The following is a 21,531-nucleotide window of genomic DNA, read 5'->3' as shown; positions in this document are numbered from 1 at the left end:
GCGACATGCGAGAGAAGTGAATGCGAGCACGCTCGCAGGGCTACAGAGTACGGACTGCCCGCTCGACCTCGTCCGCCGACCAACCTCGACCCAAGCGCACCTCAAACAGCGAGCTCGTCGCCCGCCTATTCGACGCCCTCCTCCTGCATCATCGAGATGATCTCGTGCGCTTCAGACAGGAGCGCGTTGAGGATCGCTGCGTGCGCCGGAAAGGGGCCGTGTCAGTGACCCACCTCGAAACGAAGCTCGAGAGAGAAAGAGAGAGGAAGAACGCAACGCACCCTGGCCCTCCGGGATGCTCCCGTCCCTGCCCTCGAACTTGCCGTCCTTGCGCAGCGAGTCGATCTGGTACAGCGCGAGCTGGAACGGGTACAGGTCGCGCGTCGTGAACGGGCCGCCCTGCTTGGCCACCTCGATGAGACATCGCTTGATCGTGTTGAGCTTCTGCGAGTTGCGTAGAAGGAGGAGCGTGAGTGGTGCGACATGATGAGAGAGAGGAAAGAAGGAGCGAAAGAGGGACGTACGTTGGCGATGGGCATGAGCTCCTCCGAGACGGGCTCGGACGACGCCATGAGCCGGTAACACAGGCCGTAGCATCGCCGCAGGAGGTACAGCAGGACCTGCACGCGACGGGAGGAGTCAGTCAAGGAGCTGCTCGACATTTACGGCGCGAGGCGGGCGCAGGGCCCGCCGCGAGCCGAATGGCTGAGAGAGAGGTTGACCCACGAGCTGTCCTTCCGGCACGTTGCCGTCTGCGTCACGGAACTGTGGACGGAGGGGGGCGTGCCCATGGTCAGTACCTGTCGCCGAGAGAGAGAGAGAGAGAGGGACGAGCGACGCACCTTGCCGTCGACCCGCAGCGCATCGACCCTCGCGAGCTCGTTCTGGTAGTTGTACAGGTCCTGCGCGCGTGAGGCTCACTGTCAGGCACCGTATGACAAAGAGTAGAACAAGAGAGGGACGCACCGTCTCCCTCAAGGTCCACCGGTGCGTCAAGACGAGGCGCTCGAGCTGGGCCCGGATCTCGCTCAGGCGGTCGTAGATGGGCTGCAGCGGGCCCCTCGCCACCTCGTGCTCGCCCTCGCGCGCCTTGATGTCCTCGCAGATGTCAAAGTTGTCCTGCAAGAGGCCGGCGAGGAGCTCCTGGCCCTTGTCGGGCGCAAACACCTCGCCCGACAGGCGCTGCGCCTCGTCGGCGGCGGCCGAGGCCGCGATCGACGACGCCGAGGGGATCTCGACGGCAAACTTGCCGCCGCACTCTTGGCGCTTGTCCTCGATCTGGCGCAGCTCGGCGAGGATGGGCGCCACGTCGGCGGCCGAGGGCCGTGGCCTCGCGGCGATGCCGGCGAGCGTGCGCCGGAGCGTGATGAGGCGCTGGTGGAGCGGGAAGAGCTCGGGCGCGAGCTGCGACAGGGACGACGCGAGCTTGGTCACGAGGCGGTCGCACGCGTCCCACTTGGACAGGAGGAGCTTGGTCATGGCCGTGTCGCGCGCGCGGTCGGTCGCGTCGCGGCCGTCGTCGTCCGAGGGCGCACCCTCGTTGATGATGAGCTTGAGCTCGGCAAGGCGCGACTGGTACGGCTTGAGGTCGGCCTCGGTGTAGATGCCGCTCTCGTTGACTGCGTGCGCCGTCGAGAGGGTGAGGGCACGTTCGAGGGGGATGCGCAGGGTGCGAGAGAGGGGACGCACGGTGTGTGAGAAGACGCTTCATGGTACCAAGCTGGCAGAACGTGGCTGGGCTCTCGCGCGACTTGCCAATGCGGAGGAAGAAGAGCGACAGGAGCTGATTCGCGGTGAGGGGAGCGAGAGTCAGGACTCGGACCAAGGGAGAGGGAGAGAGGGCAAGAGTGGACGGACCTGGAAGACGTCGTTGAGGATCGTGTCGACGCGGTTCTCCTCGGTCTCGACGACGACGGGCTCGTCGGGCGCGGCCGACGACGAAGACGCGGCCGACGAGGTCGAGGGTTTGGGCTGGGCGCGAATGTCGTTGAGGCGGGTGACGATGTCCATGAGCGAGGCAAACACGTCGAGGACGTCCTTTGCGCGGATGTACTCGGTGCGGTCCTTCTTGAGGGCCGTGAGCCGGTTGCGGATGCTGCACAAGGGAGGGGAGGTGTGCGAGGGTCAGTGTGGGATTCCTGGGGGCGGCTCGGTGGCTCCATGGAGGTGCTGAGGGATGCTTGGTGGCCTCGGCGAGGTGTGGGCTGTCGAGGGAGGCTGGAGGCGAAAGTGCCGCGGCGGTGAGGCCGGGTGGAATGGGGGCTCGCACCTCGACGAGGCTCGCCGGTGGCCGCCGAGGGATCGGGTCGGTGCGTCATGGTGTGCTGGAGTGCGTGCGTGGTGGTGGGACGGGTCATGCGAGGTGTCGAGGGGTGGGATTGACGAGGTATGACGGAGCGGGGGCGGGATGGCGGTGGAAGGACGAGAGTGGGTGCGGCGAAGGAGCAGGACTGACTGGACGAGCGACTCGAGGACTGGGAGCTCTTCTTCAGGTACCATGGCGGGCCGGTAGCTGGGCTGGTGGTGTCGGAGGAGCAGCAGGCGAGCGAAGGACCGACTTGGGTCGGAAGCGATCGACGACAACGACGAGAAGACCAAGTTGGGTCGCTCTCTCTCCTTGCAGCTCCTGGTCACTGGCTGCCACCACGCACAGCCATGGCTGGCCTCACTGCGAGAAGCTGGGTCGCCCTCGTCGTCTACGCCGTCGTCAGTGCGTCCCCCCTCCTCCTCCTCTCGCCCTACTATCTCCGCGTCGCAGCACCGCTCACTCTCGTGCACCGTCACAGTGGGCCTCGTCATCAAAGGCTTCACCATCCCTGTGCCCCGCGTCATCACCGTCCCGCTCCTCAAGCTCGCAGTCCGCTGCCGCATCCTCGACCCGCCCGCACTCGCTCAACCCACCTCGCCGCAACCGGACGACTGCGCTCCGCCGTCCCCAAAACCTTCCACCACACCGCTCGCCAACTCATCGTCCCGCCTCGTGTCGACCGACGCGCCGACGCCCGTCTGGAACAAGCGCCTCTCGCTCGTCCTCGACCTGCGCACCGCGCCCGTCGTCGGCTGCATCTTCCTCCTCGCCACCACGGTCATCGACGGCAGCGTCGTTCGACTCGGCATCGTCGGCGAGGACGGCGTCAGGCCTTACGACGTCCTCGTCCTCTTCATCTCGCTCGTGAGCCCCTCCCCTTTCGACCTTCTCAACGAGGATCCGCCGACTCACCCTCTCTTCCCGGACAGGCCTACATCTCGACCGCCCTCGACTCGACCGGCGGCCTGCGCGCCCTCGCCTTCTGGATCTCGCAAAAGTCGGCTCGGCACCCGCCCAACTCGCCGCCGTCTGCACCAAAGACGGCCTCGGGCCTGCGCCTCTTTACTATCCTCTACTGCTTCTGGTTCTTCTTCGGCGTCCTTGTCGGCAACGACCCGATCGTCCTCAGCGGCACCGCTTTCCTCGGCTACTTTACTCGCGCGACCGGCATCGCGGCCCCGAGGGCTTGGACGATGAGCCAATTCGTCGCCGCCAACGTCGCCAGCGCCGCACTCGTGTCGAGCAACCCGACCAACGTCCTCATCGCAGGGGTGAGCCCTCTCTCTCTCTTCTCTCGACCCGCCTCTTGCGCCTCGACCGACTCTAACGCTCTCTCGCACGTCTACAGGCCTGGGGGCTCAACTTCTTGACCGGCTTCACGGCCTACACGATCTTGCCCGCCACCATCACGTGCGTCTCGCGCTCTCTCCTTCCTCCTCGTCCACGCCTCGTACACCTCTGACGCCGTACACGCCTGTCCTCCTGCAGCGCCCTCGTCGCCTACCCTCTCCTCCTGTTCCTCTTCACCTTTTTCCGCCCATCGTCCTCGCCCTCGGACGCCTCGACCTCGTCCCGCCAGCGCTACATCCCGGCGCAGCTCCTCCCGCCCGACGTCGACCCGCGCTCGGCCCTCGTCGACCCGCGCGGCGCCGTCTTCCACGCGACCCTCATGCTCGTCACGCTCGGCACGCTCGTCGGCACGAGCTTTGTCGGGCACGACCTCGTCCAGGTGTGGATGGTGACGGCCCCGGCGGGCGTCCTCGCGTTCGCGCGCGACCTGTGGAGCGAGAGGCGTCCGCCGCGCGTCAAGGACGAGATCGAGCTCGCCGACGCGCCGACGCACCCGGTCGCGACGCCGCCCGTCGTCGCCTCGTCGAACGAGGCGGTCCCTGCTCGGCCCTGGACGGCGCAGCGCCTCGTCGCGCAGACGTGTCGCCGGTTCCCGACGACGTCGAGCACCGTGTCGCGCTTGCCGCTGTCGCTGCTCCCGTTCGCCGGCGGCATCTTTGTCCTCGCGCGCGCCTTGACGGCAACTGGGTGGACCGACATCTTTGCGACGTGGCTCGTCAGGGTCTGCGTCAACCCGGCCGCGACCGTCTTCTTCGTCGGGTGCGCCCCCCTCTCTCTTTCTCTCTTTCTCTCGACGAGCGCACGGTCACTGACGGTGGAACGCCCACAGGTACATCACGGCGCTGTTCCTGTGTCCGCTGTGCGGCACCAACATCGGCGGCACGATCCTCGCCGTCGAGATCCTGCGGTCGCCGACGTTTTCGTCGTCGGCGCGCGTCGTCGCCGACCCGCGCATCCTCCAGGGGGCCATCTACTCGCTCGCGCTCGCGAGCAACGTCGGCGCGCTGAGCTGGACCGTGTCGAGCTCGCTCGCCGGCCTCCTGTGGGTGCGCATCCTCGCGCAGAAGGGGATCCGGGTCACGCAGCGCGAGTTTGCCCTGTGGCTCGGCGGCGGAATGTTGGTCCTGTTGGAGGGCGTCGCGTGTGCGGTGGTCCTCCTCGAGGTGTACTACTGGAACTTGTAGAGCTCGACGAGCAATAGAACCTGTGGCGCTTTGACCCTCTCGCGCACACTCGGGAGTTGGAGCCGAATGAGCCGGCGGCGCGCGACGCACCGCCTCCGAGTCGTCGGAATTCGTCATCTCCCAGCTCGCTTCCTCTCTCTCAGCCACACACCAGCACTCGCACCAGCACGCAACAGTGGCGACCGCTCACCGCCTGTCGCACCTCGCCGCGCGCCGCACCTCGACGATGGCCGCCGCCTCGTCCACCTCGACCAAGCAGTCGCTCCTCTCGCTCCCCATCTCGCCCCTCGCGCCGACGTACCACCTGCGGCCCGACCCGCTCTTCCCGACCCCCAAGTCGCTCCTCGCCCTGTCGAGCTACGATGCACCGCCCGACCTCGGCGCCAAAGGGCCCGTCGCGCTCAAGGAGGGCGACCCGGTGCCGCCGTCGATGCTGAGGCGCAGCCGCCAGATCCGAGGAGGCGGCGCGTTCACCTACACGAGCCCTTGTGCGTCCCCTGCTCTCTCTTGTCCACTTGGCCGACAGGCGACCCGTCGAGCTGACCCTCCTCCCCACCCGGTCGCAGTGCCTCTCGAGTTCCCGTACGACATCCGCGAGCCGGCCGACACCGAGCGCACCAACACGGCAACGCCCACCACGATCGAGACGCAGCTCGCCTCGTTCGAGGTCTCGCCGCAGCGCCCCGTCTGGGACGCCGCCCTCCCCGAGTCGGCTCGGCCCTCGCGCCCGACCGCCTTCTCGAGCGCGCGCCGAGACCTGCCGTCGTTCCCTCGCGGCGAGCTCCTGAGCGTGAGCCACGCCCTGAGGGACGCGTGGCTCCCGCAGCTCGACGTCGGGACCGACGCCAAGGGCGACAAGGTGCGCGAGCAGTTTGTCGACGTCGTCAGCGGGCGCGTCGTGCTCGCGCGTGAGCCTGTCGAGGACGGCGGCGTGGGCGAGGGACAGGAGGGCAAGGGCTTTGCGCCGTGGAGCCTGTGCTACGCCGGGCACCAGTTTGGGAGCTTTGCCGGGCAGCTCGGCGACGGGAGGGCCATCAGCATCTGTGCGCCCCCTCTCTCTCTCTCTCTCTCTCTCTCGCTCTTTCATCGGAATTGCGCTAACCTCAGACCGACCCACAGTGTCGACACCGCCGACCGAGGAGGTCGCCGCCAAGACGGGCCACCGGGCCATCGAGTTGCAGCTCAAAGGTGCGCCATGACCTCCTCCCCGGCCTCTGGGACGTCGTCGTCTCGTGTTCGGCGCTCACCATGTCCCTGAATCTGCAGGAGCCGGTCGCACGCCCTACTCGCGCTTCGCCGACGGCCTCGCCGTCCTGCGCTCGTCCGTGCGCGAGTACCTCGGCGCCGAGGCCGCCGCCGCGCTCGGCGTCCCCACTTCCCGCGCCCTCGCCCTCGTCCACATCCCCTCGGTCCACGTTCGCCGCGAGTCGCTCGAGGAGGCGGCCATCGTCACGCGCGTCGCCGGGAGCTGGATCCGGATCGGCAACTTTGAGCAGCAGGCGTACCGCGGCGAGTACGACTCGCTCGCGCTTCTCGAGCGGCACGTCGCGAGAGACGTGTTTGCGCTTGACAAGCCGTCGGACGAGGGAGGCGCCGGGAGGAGGAGCCTCATGCGCGCTGTCGTCGAGGAGGTCGCGAGGAGGAACGCGTTGACGGTGGCGTCGTGGCAGGCGACGGGCTTCATGCACGGTGTGCGTCCCCCTTTTTCCCTTCCACGCTCTCGAGTCTCGCTCTGACACCTGCGTACACAGGTCATGAACACGGACAACATCGCCGTCAACGGCGGCACGATCGACTATGGCCCGTACGCGTGGATGTACGTCCGGCCTCTCCCTTCCTCCTCGTCCAATCCCTTCTTCGTCCTCCCTCTTTCCTCTCCTGCCCCTCTCTCCAACGCTCCTCTCTCGCGCATCCTTCCTGTCCCTCCCCCTCGTCTCTCCTTCCCACCCCTCGGCTCTCCTCCCTTCTCTTTTTCGCGCCGGTATTGACCACCTTCCCTCGTGAACAGGGACATCTTCGACCCGTCGCACATCTGCAACCACTCGGACGACATGGGCCGGTACTCGTTCAAGAACCAGCCGTCCATGATGCTGTTCGCCGTCGACAAGCTCGGCCAGGCCGTCGCCGAGCTCATCGGGCACGAGGTCGAGCTCGCCGAGCAGCAGGGCGAGGGAGAAGGTGCCGGGTGGGTCTCGGCGCCTGACGGCTGGGCAGGCGAGGGCGAGGGCTCGGAGGAGATGAAGCGGTGGAGGGAGCGGGGCATGAGCGAGGTCGCCAAGATCAAGGAGCGCTTCGTCGGCATCTTCCGCGCCGAGTACGAGCGGCTCATGAGTCGGGTGCGTCCTCGTTCCCCTCTTCTCGTCGACGTGTCCCTCCCATCGTCGTCTTTCCCCTCGCCTCGTCGTCGGCTCGTCCTTCGTCCCACCTCCTCCACTACTCCTCCTCCTCCTCTTCTCCTCCTCCTGCCCTGTCCTCCACCTCCTTCGCCCTATCAGCTCTCGTGTACATCCTTCTTCTCAAGACTGTCCCTGACACCCTCTCTCACCCGCAGCGTCTCGGGTTCACGACGAGCCAGACCGGCGACTTTGACCTGTTCTCGCGATTCCTCGACCTCATGGCCCTGCACGAGCTCGACTTTACCAACACGCACCGCCTCCTCGCCCAGTTCACCTCGACGAGCCACCCCTCCTTCCCCACTTTCCTGGACACCCTCCTCGCCGGCGCCTCGTCCTCGTCCGCCCCGACCGCCAAGGAGGACTGGACCTCGTTCCTCTCGACCTACGAGGAGCGCCTCGCCCTCGAGCCGTCGGACACGTCGAGCACGCGCCGCAGCCGCATAGAAGGCGCCAACGCCCGCTTCACCTTGCGCCAGTGGGTCCTCGAGGAGACGATCGCCAAGCTGTCGTCGCCCGAGACGCGCGCGACCGAGGGCAAGGACCAGCTCGAGCGCGTCCTGTACATGGCGACGCACCCGTTCGAGGCGTATGGCGAGGCCGAGGTTGGCGTTGCAGACGAGGGCGAGACGTGCACGACGAGGGACGAGCAGGAGAAGAGGAGGCTGTGTGCGGTCGGGCCCTCGACCATGCTCGGGTTCCAGTGTTCGTGTAGCAGCTAGACAAGCTCTGCGATGCACATACTCGACGACTCAGCAGGCCTGCGAGACGAGAGAAGCGAGCGCTTTCGAGAGACGCAACGGCGAAACCGAGGTCCGAGCGCTCTCGAGAGGACCGAGAACAAGAGAGGCGCGAAAGGGATGACAATACGAGAGAGAGGGCACGTCTATCAAGGTTACGACACAGTGTAGAACAGCCGACGAGCTCCCCTTTCGCCCGCCTTGCTCCTCCTCCTCCCGACGGCGCCTCGAACCCGCTCCAGCGACGACGACGATGTCCGACCAAGTCCTTGCTGCGCCCCGCAGATGGGTCCCGGTCCGAGTAGACCCGTCCGACTCTGGTGACCCGCCCCTGCAAGCAGGACGGGCTGCAACGCAGGCGAGAATGGGGCATTCGCCGTGCGTGCAGAGAGGCTTAGACGGGGGTCGGATCGCGGTGAGGTAGGCGCAGAAAGGAGAGGTCGTAGTCATCGTCGTCGATGGGGCGAGGTTGAGGCGGTCGAGAGAGAGAAAAAGGTCGGCGAGGTCGAAGGGAGGTTTGTCGGTCGGGGTACAGGGACGGCGACGGGCGGTACAGGTACTTGGATGTAGGGAGGGCAGTCAAGGGCGGATATAGGGGTATAGGTACATGTCGATGAAGAAGATAAGATGCTGCGAGCGCAGTAGAGGTCGTCAGGGCCGCCCTCGCGTTTGAGAAGGTCAAAGGGAGAAGGGACGCACCTGGCTCTATCACTCAATCGAGCTCCTCGAAGCGGTGCGAGTCGTCGCCCTGGACAGCGAGCGCCGTCTCGCCCCAGATGGCCAAGGCCGGGTGGACGCCGCCGACGGTGCTGCTGCGGCCCCAGCCGCTCGAGCCGATCGGGTCGACGACGGCGGCAGCGAAGCCGCCGCGGTACAGGTCGCCCACGTTCCTCGAGCGCTTGACCTTGCGCGGCGAGGTGACCGAGGTGGCGAGCGCCTCGTCGTCGGCCGGCGACGGCGACGACGCCGTCTTGCGCTTCTTGGCGGGCGCCTGGTCCTCGAGCTCCTCCGAGGTGCGCCTGCGGGCGAGGTGGCGAGTGCGAGTATCAGTAACGGTCGAGGTGAACAGAAGTGGGCGAGTGAGAGACGCACTTGAGGGTCTTGGACCGGCTTGGGCCGGCGACGACGACCTCGCGCGCCTTCTCCTTGAGGCCCTCGAGCGACGCCTTGCGCTTCTTGGCCGGCTTGACGTCTTCGAGCTCGTCCGATGCGCGCCTGCAGGTAAAGGATCGAGTACGAGCGTCAGTCGGGGTCGAGAAGAGGAGGAGAGGGCGAGCAAGGGACGTACTTGAGCTTAGATCGGCGGCGCTCCGAGATGGCGACCTCCTTGTCCTTCTTGAGGTCCTCGATGGTGATCTTGCTCGTCGACGCGACCGGCGCGTGCCTGCAAGGAGGACCACTGTCAATTCACGTCGATCGAGAGGGGAAAAGGGAGGGAGAGGACGCACTTGTTGAGCGAGGACGTGGACGAGGACGAGGCGAGCGAGCGCGCCGAGGTGCTCGCCAGCGGGCTGTCGACGGCCTTGGCCGCCTTGGCGGCCTCGATGCGCTTCGAGCGCTTGGGCGCCTTGAGGGCGGCCGACGAGGTCGCGAGCGTGACCGACTCGTCGTCGGCGTCGACCTCGTCGAAGCGGCGGCGCTTGCCGCCGAAGCGCGAGAAGCCGACGTCGGCGTTCGACGTGCTCGTGCTGGCGATGCGCCCCTTGGCGTTGGCCGCCGAGCCGAGGTTCTTGACGGGGCGGTCCTCGGGCGCGGTTGACGAGGCCGGCTCGGCGGCGTCGGCGCTGCAGGCGGCGTGCTCGAGGTCAGCTCTGGCCTCAAGACGAGACCGGCGAAGAGAGAGAGAGAGAGCGAGGACGCACCGGCTGTCGACCTTCTCGAGGTCGATCTCGGGCGAGAGCGACCGCTCGACCGCCTTGCCCTTGTCGACCTTGTCGACCTTCTTGACCTCGACAGCCGCGTCCTCGACGGCGGCCGGCGTCTTGAAGGCGGGCTTGGCCTTGTCGAGCGTGTCGACGACGAACTCGCCCGAGCCCGGCTTGGTGGTCTTGAAGGCCTCGAAGGCGGGCACTCCGAACTTGTGGCCGAGTTGGTAGCTGTTTGTGGAACGAGATGAGTCAGGTAAAGTCGACTTGTCGCAGAGGAACGAGGAAAAGAGAGCGCACCTCGGGACGAACGTGGGCACCTCGATCTTGGTCTTGTTGAGCTCGAGCTTGGGCGCCTCGACGCCGCTCGTCTTAGGGGTGAACAGGGCGACGCCGGCACTCGGGTGGTACCGCTTGAGGGCGTTGTACGCCGAGTTTCCCGGCCGCGAGAAGGCGGCGAACCCGGTTGACGTGGCAGCGTCGACCTTCTTGCCGGCCCACGCCGACGACGCGTCGCGGCTGACCTTCTTGACCTCGTCGGCCATCGAGACGTTGTCGTTGGCGAAGGCCTGGAAGCCGGTCATGGTGGGGGCGACGGCCTTGGCTCGGAGCGGGAGGGCGGCGACGACGGCGGGAAGGGCGGCGGCCTTCTTGGGGCGGAGGAAGTAGGCGAGGAGGTTGGACATGGTGGGTGGGATGAGGTGGTCGAAATGGGGCGGAGGAGGTTGGCGAGCGCCTTGCGAGGAGGGAGAGTGAAGAGAAGGAGAGAGAGAGAGAGAGAGAGAGAGCGAGCGAGGACGAGGGCAGAAAAAGTCGACTTTTCTGGTCGCCGCTGCCCCTGGAATGTGCGCTGTCACGCGCGACAAAGCCGAGCGACTCGTAGAGCGTCGACGTCCCGTAGCAGCTCCAGAAACGCCGCGGTCGCGACAACTGCCCTCGCCCGCCCACCTCGGCCGCTCCTCGCCCTCGTCCTCCTGCTCGTGCACCGCAGAACGCCGATTGTTCCTGTCCGTCTCGACGGCGTCGTCTTTTGCTCGACAGCGAGAGAAGCGAGAGCGAGTCGCGGCTCATCACACACGGGACGACGCGACGACGATGGACGTGATCGTCACTCGCGCTGCGAACCCGCTCAGAGAGCGCTCGAACGCGCGCGACTGTCCCGTGCGAGCACACCTGCATGCACTGCTCCAAGTAGCGCCGTGCCCTCCTGGCTGTGACCGGCGCGCCGAGGGCGCAAAGCCCTCGTCGAGGCGAGCTCGACGCGCCGCGTCCCACCTCGCCGCGCAGGCCCCGAGGCCGCGCACACGTGATAAAGGGAGAAGAGAGAGAAGAGAGCATGCGCACATTGCAGCCTGCGACGTGGTGGAAGCGGTGAGCGGGCGAGCTGCGACGAGGCGACCGAGTCGACGACGGCTTGCTTGCCCACCCGTCAGCTGCACAGCTCAGCGAGCTTCTCGGTGGCACAAGCGCAGCCCTTCGACTGATCTACACGCGTCCGCACGCCAACGTATCCTCGAGGTGAGCCCGCTCCTCCTCCTCCTCACCTACCCGAACTGATGAGGCTCCGACGCGCCCACGACGGCTGCAACCGGCGATTCGCGTCTGTCACGCGCAGCCTGGACTGACTCTTCGCGCCCTGCCCCCACCAGAATCGCCTCTGGCCGCCGGCCTCGTGCTGCATCCGCCCCCTCTGACGCGTGCGTCCTCCGTCTCCCGCCCCAGCTCGCCCTCGCGTGAATCGAACCGCTGACCGCGTCTTTCCCCCGTACAGCGACCTTGTGACCGTCTGCGGCCCTGGCGGCGGCTTGCTGCGCCTCCTCTTCCTCTCGCGGGCGCGCCGTCTCGCGTCGGCTCGCGTTTCAGACCTTTCCTCGCTCATCTCGCTCGAGAACAGCCTCGCGAGGGAGCACGACGTCGGCTTCTCTGTGGAAGATGCCGGCGGGTCCGGACGGACGTCTGGGGGAGGCCGAGTCAGGCGCCCGGGTCTCGCTCGCCCTCGTGCGTCTTCCCTCTCTCTCTACACCTCCCTCCCTCAGGCCGGCCCAGCTGACCCATCGAATGTACGACGCAGGCTCGTCCGTCTCGTATATCCTGCCAACCGCAGCTCTCGCGATCTTGCCTTGCCGCTCTCGTCGAGCGGGCGCGTCTTTCCGTTCGCTCTCGGGCGCGGCAGCAACTCTCCGTAGCAGTGTCGAGAGACGACGTGCACTGTATTCCAAAACAACTTGAACATGTCCGTGTCGACCGCGAGAGGCTAGAAGTACAGGACCGAGAGAAAAGAGGCTGCAGGAGACGAAAGTGTCAGGACGACGAGGGGCGCGAGGAGAGGCAAGGAGGTCGAGGACGAGGACGAGAGACGCACCGCTTCTATAGGGCTCGACAACGTCAGCGCATGGGTCTGAGCAGGCGCCCGAGAAGCAGCTCGGGATTGCTGAGGATGCCCTGGTACTCGAGCGCCCTCCCGACGCCGAGCAACCACTCGAGGACCTCGCCTCCTCGCGGCGGGTCGTACACCTTGGGCACCTCGGACCCGAGCACGATGCGCTCAAGCTCGGGGAGGCGCTCCTCCTCGACCCACCCGAGGTGCACGGCCTGCTGGGCGTCGTACCCCTGCTCGCGCGGGAGGAAGAAGCCCGGGTCCTTGACGGGCACGAGGTGGGTCGGGGCGGCGGACGCGGCGTCGACGGGCGGACAGGACAGGCCGAGACGCAGGCCGAGCCCGGTGGCGAGACCCGCAGAGCGGTTGACGACGATGAGGTCGCACGACTGGTGCGTCGTCGAGGAGGAGGCGAGGAGAGGTGACGGCGGGAGGAACGACGGGAGCGCGTAGATGTCCTGTGGGCGGCCCTCGTGGTCAGTCGCTGTGCCCACCGGCATCTCTCAGGCGCTCGGCAGCTGGTGGAAGAGGGGAGAGAGAGTCGGCGCACGTAGTGGTTTGGGCCCTGCTGCAGCTCGAGGTTGATGCGCTTGCCCTGGTCGTGCTCTTGTGCGCCTTGGTCGTCGTCGTCGTCCCGCTCGCGTCCCCTCGTGCCGTTCATGGCGGTGAGCGCGGTTGGAGGAAGCGAACGGCGGGGTTGCGAGGCTCTCTCCTTCTCCCACCACACTCGTCGCTCTTGAGCTGCTGCTCGAGCTCGAAGATCGCTCAGCACTTGCGTGTGCTCGGCCCAAGCACCTCGACCAGTCGCATCGAGCGCGCGTGTCCAGTCGCCGTCATCTCTCGCCCGTCTCCCGGCAGCCTCTTCAGTCGCTCCCTGAGCGCACGACAGCCTTCATGTGCGCACTACTCCTTCTCTCGTACGGCATCAGCGGGAGGGACGGGGCTGGCGGGAGCTGCCGTTGCCGTTGCACCTCGGACCTCCTCGCGCCCTCATCTGCCTCGGCCAGACACTGACCAGATCGAGCCAGCAGGTCTTCCGACGAGTCGCCGACACGACGAGATCCTCACTTCGGCCCGACGTCTACCGCCATGACCGACCCAACCCTCCCTTGCGCCTCCTCCGCCGCACCGCGACCACCACCTCCCGTCCTCTCGACTCTCGACGAGCGCGTCGCGGCCTACTCGTGCAACACGCTCCCGGCCGACTACTCGTTTGATCCGACGCTCTCGATCGACGACAACTACATGGTCCTCACGCTCATCTATGCCCGACTCTCGACGAGCAAGCGCGGCAACATGGCCTGCATCATCGTCGACCCGTGCAGCACCCGCGCTCCCTCCGCCGCCGCCTTGCACGACATCCTGATCACCGCTTTGAACGACGGCGAGCCACCCGTCAAGCGTCGTCGAGCTTCCTCGCCATCGTCGTCGTCGTCGGCCTCGCCCGACCCCTTCCCCAACTACCCCGGCCGCGTCCTCGCCCACTCGAACAACACTCCCGAGCCACACACCGTCCCTCCCTCGTCATCGGACGCTGTCGGCCTCGACGGTGTCGTCAAGCCTGCGCGCACGGGCAAGAAGGCGCAGCAGTCGCCGTTCCTCGCGCGGGCGAGCAACTTTCCCGAGCTGCACGCCGAGGCGCGTTCGCTGTGCCTCGCCGCACGCGCGGGCATCCCGACACTCGGCGCGACGGCCTACGTCTCGTTCCCGCCGTGTCAGGCGTGCCTGCCGCTGCTCGTCGCGGCGGGCGTGACGCGGCTCGTGTACCGGCAGCGCATGGCGGCGCAGGGCGCCGTCGAGCTGTGTCGGCGCGAGGGCGTCGAGTGCGTCGAGGTGCTCGACAAGGACAAGGACGAGGACATCAAGGCGCGGGTCGGCAGGTGGTGGAAGGAGCGAGGCGAGGGCCGGGACGAGACGAGGACGAGGCTCGACCGGTGGTGGAAGGAGCAGGAGCGCAGGATCATGGGCCCGCCCGAGGTGGTCTCGGTGGACTGTGCGAGCGGGGCGGCAGCAGGAGCGGGGCAAGGGTCGGTCGCGCCTCGAGAAGGCGCGAAGCAGGAGGAGGCGGTCGTCGGCACGACGGGGCCAGCCGCCTCGGCCAAGTAGCCAGGTCGTCTCGCTAGACGGTGACGCACTGCATTGGCGCATTTGGCGAGGCGCCTTTGACGCGTGCGCGACATCTCGGTCCTCGTCGCAACTTTGCTCGCGCTTTCGTCCTCGAGCCGAGCCGAACATTTACCGGTTCTCGAGCGAGGAGCAGCCACACGAAGCTGTCGTTAGAGAGGAGCGAAGCGAGCGTGCTCTGTGGTCGTGGCCGTTGCCGTGGCGGTCGATACTCAGAGGCGAGCGTGCCCGGGCGAATCTGCCGGCGCGCGTTGGTCCAGATCTGAAACGCTCGCCGCTCGAAGACGTGCTCCGGCGGCTCAACCTCCTCCCTCCTCCCTCCGCCACCAGCTCTCCCTGCTGCCGCCACAAGGAGCGCAGGACCACGATGAGCATCTACAGCAAGGCCTACTCGACTGCGCCGCTCGCCGGCGCCGTCCTCGTCCCCTCACCTCACCTCCCCAGCTCCGCACTCGCCGCCTCGACTTCCTCGGCCGTCGCCCTCCCGGTCCTCCTCGCCGTCGAGCCCAAGCAGCTCCTGCAGCTCTTGCCGCAGCTCAAGGAGCTCGCCCGCTCCCCGGTCGTCCTCCAGGTCTCGACCGCCTCCACTCGCGACCATGCCCCGGTCCTCGCCCTCCGCGGCTCGGGCCTGTCGCTCGTCTACTCGCGCGACGCCGAGGCGGCCAAGCGCAGCGCCCTCGTCGCGGCGCGCGTCGCCGCCCAGGGTCACGGCGTCGTCCACTTCGGCGAGTTTGACTCGGCCGTCGACTTTGGGTTCGACGGCGGCGCCACCGACTTTGTCCTCGCCAAGGGCGCCCAGGCGACCAACGGCAACGGCGCGATCAACGGCAACGGCGAGGTCCACGACGAGGCCGCCCCGGCACCCGTCGCCACCCTGTTCTCGTCGGCGTTCGCCCAGCAGGGCGCCAGCTCGCAGGCCTACGCCGGCGCCGAGTCGCCCAAGACGCTCCTCATCGCGCTCGGCAACACGTCGGCCCTCGACAACACGCTCCCCGCCGACTATGCCCTCGTCTCGCTCAACCTGTACCGCCCGCTGTCGCCCGCCCAGATCCGCGGCCTCGTCCCGGCCGGCGTCGAGACGGTTGTCGTCCTCGAGCAGGTGTACAAGAAGGCGAGCAAGTGGGCTCCGGTGTACCTCGACGTCGTCGGCGCGTTCGCCGACGAGGACGACGATGCCCGGGTGCCGACCATCCTGAGCGCCACCCTCGGCGACAAGCCCTCGATCGAGGCCATCCAGGGTGCGTCGCCCTCGCGTTCACGCCTTCTCTTCTCTTGTGCGGCACCTGACATACTCTATCGTCTCGCAGACGGCGTCGCGTCCGGCTCGAACCCGTTCACGGTCGGCACCATCCCTTCGCCCTCGCCCGCACCTGCCGCCAAGGCCGTCAAGACGCCCCGCCACGAGACGACCTACACCAAGCTCCTCGACGAGGTCTTTGGGCAGCGCCTGTGGCTCGCCAACTCGCCGTCGTCGCTCCAGCCCCAGGCGGCGTCGAGCAACGTGTCGTCGACCTCGCCCGAGTACGCCCTCGGCCACGTCCTCGGTGCCAACAAGGAGCGCGAGGCCCTCCGCGAGCAGGTCCGCGAGGCGCTCGACTCGGGCAAGCTCGACGACGCGAGCAAGAAGGCGCTCTCGGCGTGGCTCGACGACGACCGCAACGTCAAGAAGGCCAAGGCCGTCTCGTCGGCGTCGCTCCCCGAGTCGCTCAAATCGGCCGACTTTGCGCCCAAGTCGAACTGGATCATCGGCTCCGAGGCGTGGTCGCACGACCTCGGCGCGTCGGGCCTGCACCACGCCCTGTCGACCGGCGCCGACGTAAACCTGCTCATGATCGACACGACGCCGTACCACCTCCCGAGCGACCAGCTCCCCGCCCAGCGCCGCAAGGACGCCGGCCTGTACGCCATGCAGTACGGCAACGCCTACGTCGCGTCGGTCGCCGTCTACGGCGACTTTGCGCAGACCCTGCGCGCCATGTCGGACGCCGACGCGTACAAGGGCCCGTCGATCGTGCTCGCCTACCTCCCCGGCGGCGAGGACGACAACATGGCCGCCCTCGAGCTCCTCAAGCAGACCAAGAAGGCGATCGAGGTCGGCTCGTGGCCCCTGTACCGGTGGGACCCGTCGGCCGAGCAGCGCGGCAAGGACGTGTTCGAGCTCGACTCGGAGAAGATCAAGGCCGACATGCGCACCTTCCTCGACCGCCAGAACCACCTCACCGAGCTGTCGGCGCGCCTGCCCTCGTTCGGCGAGGCGCTCGAGGCCGGCTCGGGCAACAAGCTCGTCGCCGCCCAGAAGAAGAAGGCCCGCCAGGCGTTCGACGCCCTGTCGGGCGCGCTCGAGGGCCCGCCGCTCCTCGTCCTGTACGCGTCCGACGGCGGCAACTGCGAGAAGCTCGCCAAGAAGTTCGCGACGCGCGCCCGCACTCGCGGCGTCGCCGCCCGCACGCTCGCGTTCGACGACATGCCGCTCGAGGACCTCCCGCTCGAGACCAACGTCGCCTTCTTCACGTCGGTCGCCGGCCAGGGCGAGTTCCCGCAGAACGGCCGCGAGTTCTGGAAGGGCGTCCAGGCGGGCAAGCTCGGCGACATGAGCAAGGTCAACACGTCCGTGTTCGGCATGGGCGACTCGCACTACTGGCCCCGCAAGGAGGACGCGCACTACTACAACAAGGCGTGCAAGGACCTGCACAAGGCGCTCGCGGCGCTCAACGCCAAGGAGCTCGTCCCGATCGGCCTCGGCGACGACCAGGACCCGGACGGCCCGCAGACGGCGTACAAAGTGTGGGAGCCGGCCATGTGGAAGGCGCTCGGCGTCGACAGCTTCGAGTCGACCGAGCCCGAGCTCGAGCCCATCACCAACGAGCACATCAAGATCGCGTCCAACTACCTGCGTGGCACCATCGCCGAGGGCCTCGCCGACCAGTCGACCGGCGCCCTGTCCGAGGCCGACGGCCAGCTCACCAAGTTCCACGGCATCTACCAGCAGGACGACCGCGACATCCGCGACGAGCGCAAGGCGGCCGGCCTCGAGCCCGCCTACTCGTTCATGGTCCGCCTGCGCCTCCCGGCCGGCGTCTGCACGCCCGACCAGTGGCGCGCCATCGACGCCATCGCCGACGAGCGCGGCAACAACACGTTCAAGCTCACGACGCGCCAGACGTTCCAGTTCCACGGCATCGTCAAGGCCAACCTCAAGCCGGCCATGCAGGAGATCAACAAGTGCATGCTCGACACGATCGCGGCCTGCGGCGACGTCAACCGCACGGTCGTGCGTCCTCCTCTCTCTCTCTCTCTCTCGTGCGCGCCTGCCCTCGTCGAAAGGTCCTGACCCGTCGTCGTCGTCCTCCTCTTCCTCTTTTCCTCGTTCGCCCGCGCGCAGATGTGCTCGGCCAACCCGTCGCTCGGCAAGGTCCACTCGCAGGTGTTCGGGTTCGCCAAGGAGCTGTCGGACAACCTCAAGCCGCAGACGTCGGCCTACTGCGAGATCTGGCTCGACCAGAAGCCCGTGTTCGACGGCGCCGTCAAGGACTTTGAGCCGCTGTACGGCGAGTACTACCTGCCGCGCAAGTTCAAGATCGCCATCGCCGTGCCGCCGTACAACGACGTCGACGTCTTCTGCCACGACCTCGGCTACATCGCCATCCTCGACGACAAGAAGAAGCTCCTCGGCTTCAACGTCACGGTCGGCGGCGGCATGGGCGTCACCCAGTGCGTCCCTGTCCTCCCTCTCCCTCTCTTTCTCTCTCTGTGCCACACGAGATCGAGTCCTGACGAGCTCGCCGTCGTGCGCCGTCACCTCGCAGCTCGATGAAGTCGACCTACCCTCGCCTCGCCGACGTCGTCGGCTTCTGCACGCCCGACCAGGGCCTCGAGGTCGCCAAGGCGGTCATGACGACGCAGCGCGACAACGGCAACCGCGCCAACCGCAAGAACGCCCGCGTCAAGTACACGGTCGACCGCATGGGCCTCGACAACTTCAAGGCCGAGGTCGAGAAGCGCCTCGGGTACAAGCTCGCACCGGCGCGCCCGTACGAGTTCACGTCCAACGTCGACCACTTTGGGTGGCAGACGGGCGAGGACGGCCGCCGCCACTTTACCGCCTTCGTCGAGAACGGCCGCGTCCAGGACGAGCCGGGCAAGCCGTTCAAGACGGCGCTGCGCGAGATCGCCAAGGTGCACAAGGGCGTCTTCCGCCTCACGGCCAACCAGCACCTCATCATCGCCGACGTCGCGCCCGAGGACGAGAAGACGATCCAGTCGCTCCTCGAGAAGTACCACCTCGACTCGGTCGACTTTTCGGCCCTGCGCCTGTCGTCGGCGGCGTGCGTGTCGCTCCCGACGTGCGGCCTCGCCATGGCCGAGTCGGAGCGCTACCTCCCGCTCCTCATCGAGAAGGTCGAACAGATCATGGAGGAGGAGGGCCTGCGCAACGACTCGATCACGATGCGCATGACGGGTTGCCCCAACGGCTGCGCTCGCCCCTGGGCGGCCGAGATCGCGTTCGTCGGCAAGGCGCCCGGGTCGTACCTCATGCTTCTCGGCGGTGGCTACCACGGTCAGCGGTGCGTCTCTCCCTTCCTCGATCCTCTTTCTCCTCTTCCTCGGCGCCCCGACCTCGAGACTGACCTCGTCTCTTCTCCCGCACGCGCAGGTTGAACAAGATCTACCGCGAGGCCGTCAGCGAGGACGACATCCTCACCATCCTGCGCCCCATGATCAAGGCCTACGCCCAGGAGCGCCTCGACGGCGAGCACTTTGGCGACTTTGTCATCCGCAAGGGCATCATCTCGGCGACCAAGAGCGGCAAGGAGTTCTGTGCGTCCCCCTCGTCTTCCTCTCGAGCCCGTCGTCGACGCTATGTCACTGACTCGCTCTCCTGCGCAGACGACGACATGTGCCCCCAGTAGATGTCGCGCGAGCGACCCTCCCTCATCTCTCTCCTTCGCCTCTGCAGTATACCCTCGCCCGTCACCTCTCCCTCTCCCTAGATCCACAAAAGCGCCACACCGTCTATTCGTCCCTCTCGTTCCCTCCTCTTTCCTCCCCTCATGTGTCTCCCTCTGGGTCCACCTCACCGTCGTGCGGCAGCCGACGAGTCCTCTGCATCGTGTACCCCGTCGTTCCTCAGGCTCTTTTCTTCCTGCGAGAGTGTTTACGATAACTTTCGGCCAGGCCGTCGTCTCGGCGAGCGTGTCGGCCGCTGCCCTCGACGATTTGAGAAGGCAGAGAGCGAGCGAGCGAGCAAGTAGCTGGAGCTGCGAATGGCACAGGCGGCAGCGAGCTGAGCTTGGAGAGACGTAGCGAGGCCCCGTCTGTGCACTCGAGCCCGTCGAGAGTGTCCGCCGTCGCCTCGCGAGCGAGAGCCGCAGCGAGGAGAAAGCGCTCGAGCCTCTCTTTGAGAAGGTCGAGCTTGAGAGCCAGCCGGTCTTCGAGGGCGGGCTCTCGACGAACGGAGCTGCAGTATCTGAGAGGGGACGAGTGGCTGCAAGGGCGGCGCAGGGGAAAAGACGAGTGCGACCTTGCCTTTGCGCGCGAGGAGGAAGTCGAAGAGACGCAACCTCGGCATTCTCGCAAGCCAACGCCGCTCGCGACCTCTCAGAGCTCTCAGAGAGCACCGCTTGACCGATAACGAAGCCGAGTTGCAGTACAAGTAGCTCGAACAAAAGCTCGTCGTCGTCCGCGTCCTCCTCTTCCTCCTGCGCGACCGACGACCCGACGACGACCCGACGTTTCACAGCGCGTCCTCCTGAACAACGGCGTCGCTCCTGGCCCTGAAAGTGAGGTGGTCGATCATGAAGTCGAGAATCTTCTGCGGGCAGCGAGTCCTCGCGAACTTGAACGGGACGACCGAGAACGTGCCGTCGAGCCAGACGATGCGAATGTCCGACACGCCCTCGTGAGGCTTGTGCTGCTCGAGCGTGTCGATCTCCTTGACCTCGGCCTGTGGACCGTGCGAGGGAGGAGACGAGGGGGCAGTCTTGCGGGACCTGGAGGATCCTCGGCGAGAGGGAGAGAGAGACACGAACGCACCTCCCAGCTCGCCTTGCCGCCGTACACGTCCATCCAGTCGCCGCACTCGACGCGTCCGTAGCCGGGCAGGCCCTCCTGGTTGCCGTCGGCAGCGACGCCGAACGCCTGCTCGTCCTTGACGGCCGGCTTGACCTCGTCCTGGCCGGCCCCGGCCGCGCCGCCGTGCTCGCCCTCGCCGCCGCTCCTGCGCACGCGCTTCTTGCGCGCCGGGAGCTCGTCCTGCCCCTCGTCCTGCCCCTCGTCCTGCGCCTGCTCGTCGCCGCCCGGGCCGTCCGAGCTGCTCCTCGACGCGCGCTTCTTGGGCTTCTTGGACTCGGCGCGCTTGAGCTGCTTGGCGAGGGCGCGGTAGGCGGGGCTGTTGAGCGTGTAGCGCTCGAGGGGCGCCTTGGCCTGGGACCAGTACTCCTCGACGGCTTCTCCCTCGCTGCGATCGGGGGTGCGGCTGGGTCAGCTTGCTGTTCGGCGAGGGAGGCGAGCTCGGAGAGAGAGAGGGCGCACCCGACGTCCGACTCGGTCTCCCACGTCATCTCGTCGCACTCCTCCCAGCTGATGAGGTACTTGAGGTCGGCGTCCTGTCGGCGCAAGCGAGGTCAGCGAGCGGGGACGAGGTGGGAACAGGAGGAGGGAGGACGCACCTTGCGCTTGTGCTTGACGATGGCCTCGACGACCCCTGCGCGCGCGAGCAGGCGGGTGAGCAAGCGACCTCGGTGGCGGACGAGGGGGAGGAGGGGGAGAAGCGGGCGTACATTCCTCGGGCTCGGCGGGCTCTGTGGCCTTGGGCTTGGACTTGCTCTTGGTGGTGGAGCTTGTGCGGGGCATGGCGGTGTGCGAGCTGCATCGGGTGAGGGGGGGGGGGGGGGGGGGCATCAAGTACCGCATGATCACTAACGGGTCTATTGAAGCCCACGTCGCTAGGCGGTCGTTCACGGTCCACCACACTCGACCCGACCGACTGACTCAGTTCCGCGAGATCATCCCCGACACCAAGCACTACGGCCTCCATGTTCATGATCCACTTTACCCAGTCTGGCGGCGCCAACATGAGCTCGATCGTCAACCTCTCGGTCGACTCGACCAACGTCATCTTCTCGCTCGACCCGCTGTATGCCCTGCTCTACTCTTACGTGAGCGCGTACAGAAGAGCAAGGTCGACTCGA

General features: G+C 67.1%; 8 protein-coding genes across 8 annotated transcripts; 4 read left to right on the top strand and 4 right to left on the bottom strand.

Moving 5' to 3' along the window:
• Positions 1-5: 5 nt before the first annotated feature.
• On the bottom strand, positions 6-2,561 carry RHOBADRAFT_37532 (uncharacterized protein). Its single transcript, XM_018413441.1, has 9 exons — positions 2,456-2,561; positions 1,858-2,095; positions 1,690-1,783; positions 967-1,619; positions 843-902; positions 727-765; positions 525-620; positions 282-444; positions 6-196 (listed from the first exon to the last, which is right to left on the bottom strand). The coding sequence occupies exons 1-9, from the start codon at positions 2,497-2,499 to the stop codon at positions 126-128; spliced, it is 1,458 nt and encodes a 485-aa protein (XP_018270547.1). The 5' UTR covers positions 2,500-2,561; the 3' UTR covers positions 6-125.
• A 94-nt stretch (positions 2,562-2,655) lies between these two features.
• Positions 2,656-4,842, top strand: RHOBADRAFT_44986 (uncharacterized protein; the record flags this gene model as incomplete). Its single annotated transcript, XM_018414522.1, has 6 exons — positions 2,656-2,710; positions 2,787-3,172; positions 3,238-3,579; positions 3,657-3,718; positions 3,797-4,417; positions 4,488-4,842. The coding sequence occupies 6 exons, from the start codon at positions 2,656-2,658 to the stop codon at positions 4,840-4,842; spliced, it is 1,821 nt and encodes a 606-aa protein (XP_018270546.1).
• A 226-nt stretch (positions 4,843-5,068) lies between these two features.
• On the top strand, positions 5,069-8,591 carry RHOBADRAFT_54308 (uncharacterized protein; the record flags this gene model as incomplete). The annotated part of the gene is made up of 8 exons (XM_018417244.1): positions 5,069-5,330; positions 5,409-5,885; positions 5,962-6,030; positions 6,109-6,533; positions 6,594-6,658; positions 6,851-7,178; positions 7,394-7,940; positions 8,261-8,591. 8 exons carry the CDS (start codon positions 5,069-5,071, stop codon positions 8,278-8,280), a joined length of 2,193 nt encoding a protein of 730 aa, XP_018270545.1. The 3' UTR covers positions 8,281-8,591.
• Positions 8,592-8,687: 96 nt separating this feature from the next.
• Positions 8,688-10,526, bottom strand: RHOBADRAFT_44984 (uncharacterized protein; the record flags this gene model as incomplete). The annotated part of the gene is made up of 6 exons (XM_018414521.1): positions 8,688-8,994; positions 9,068-9,190; positions 9,264-9,359; positions 9,424-9,759; positions 9,838-10,071; positions 10,141-10,526. The coding sequence occupies 6 exons, from the start codon at positions 10,524-10,526 to the stop codon at positions 8,688-8,690; spliced, it is 1,482 nt and encodes a 493-aa protein (XP_018270544.1).
• Positions 10,527-12,034: 1,508 nt separating this feature from the next.
• Positions 12,035-12,884, bottom strand: RHOBADRAFT_49907 (uncharacterized protein). Its single transcript, XM_018415277.1, has 3 exons — positions 12,768-12,884; positions 12,186-12,675; positions 12,035-12,118 (listed from the first exon to the last, which is right to left on the bottom strand). The coding sequence occupies exons 1-2, from the start codon at positions 12,876-12,878 to the stop codon at positions 12,226-12,228; spliced, it is 561 nt and encodes a 186-aa protein (XP_018270543.1). The 5' UTR covers positions 12,879-12,884; the 3' UTR covers positions 12,035-12,118; positions 12,186-12,225.
• A 389-nt stretch (positions 12,885-13,273) lies between these two features.
• Positions 13,274-14,436, top strand: RHOBADRAFT_54306 (uncharacterized protein). Its single transcript, XM_018417243.1, has one exon. It carries the CDS (start codon positions 13,307-13,309, stop codon positions 14,321-14,323), a length of 1,017 nt encoding a protein of 338 aa, XP_018270542.1. The 5' UTR covers positions 13,274-13,306; the 3' UTR covers positions 14,324-14,436.
• Positions 14,437-15,266: 830 nt separating this feature from the next.
• On the top strand, positions 15,267-19,476 carry RHOBADRAFT_28041 (uncharacterized protein). The gene is made up of 5 exons (XM_018412813.1): positions 15,267-17,612; positions 17,724-18,052; positions 18,148-18,906; positions 18,996-19,159; positions 19,229-19,476. Exons 1-5 carry the CDS (start codon positions 16,170-16,172, stop codon positions 19,249-19,251), a joined length of 2,718 nt encoding a protein of 905 aa, XP_018270541.1. The 5' UTR covers positions 15,267-16,169; the 3' UTR covers positions 19,252-19,476.
• Positions 19,477-19,964: 488 nt separating this feature from the next.
• On the bottom strand, positions 19,965-21,193 carry RHOBADRAFT_54304 (uncharacterized protein; the record flags this gene model as incomplete). The annotated part of the gene is made up of 5 exons (XM_018417242.1): positions 21,121-21,193; positions 21,010-21,044; positions 20,873-20,946; positions 20,375-20,798; positions 19,965-20,285 (listed from the first exon to the last, which is right to left on the bottom strand). Coding segments are annotated over exons 1-5 (855 nt in total), but the record flags the coding sequence as incomplete, so codon positions are not given.
• Between the last annotated feature and the right edge of the window lie 338 nt (positions 21,194-21,531).

This window comes from Rhodotorula graminis (genome assembly GCF_001329695.1).
Source record: "Rhodotorula graminis WP1 unplaced genomic scaffold RHOBAscaffold_8, whole genome shotgun sequence".
Classification (NCBI taxonomy): Eukaryota; Fungi; Basidiomycota; class Microbotryomycetes; order Sporidiobolales; family Sporidiobolaceae; genus Rhodotorula; species Rhodotorula graminis.
This window is presented reverse-complemented; position numbering and strand designations above follow the sequence as displayed.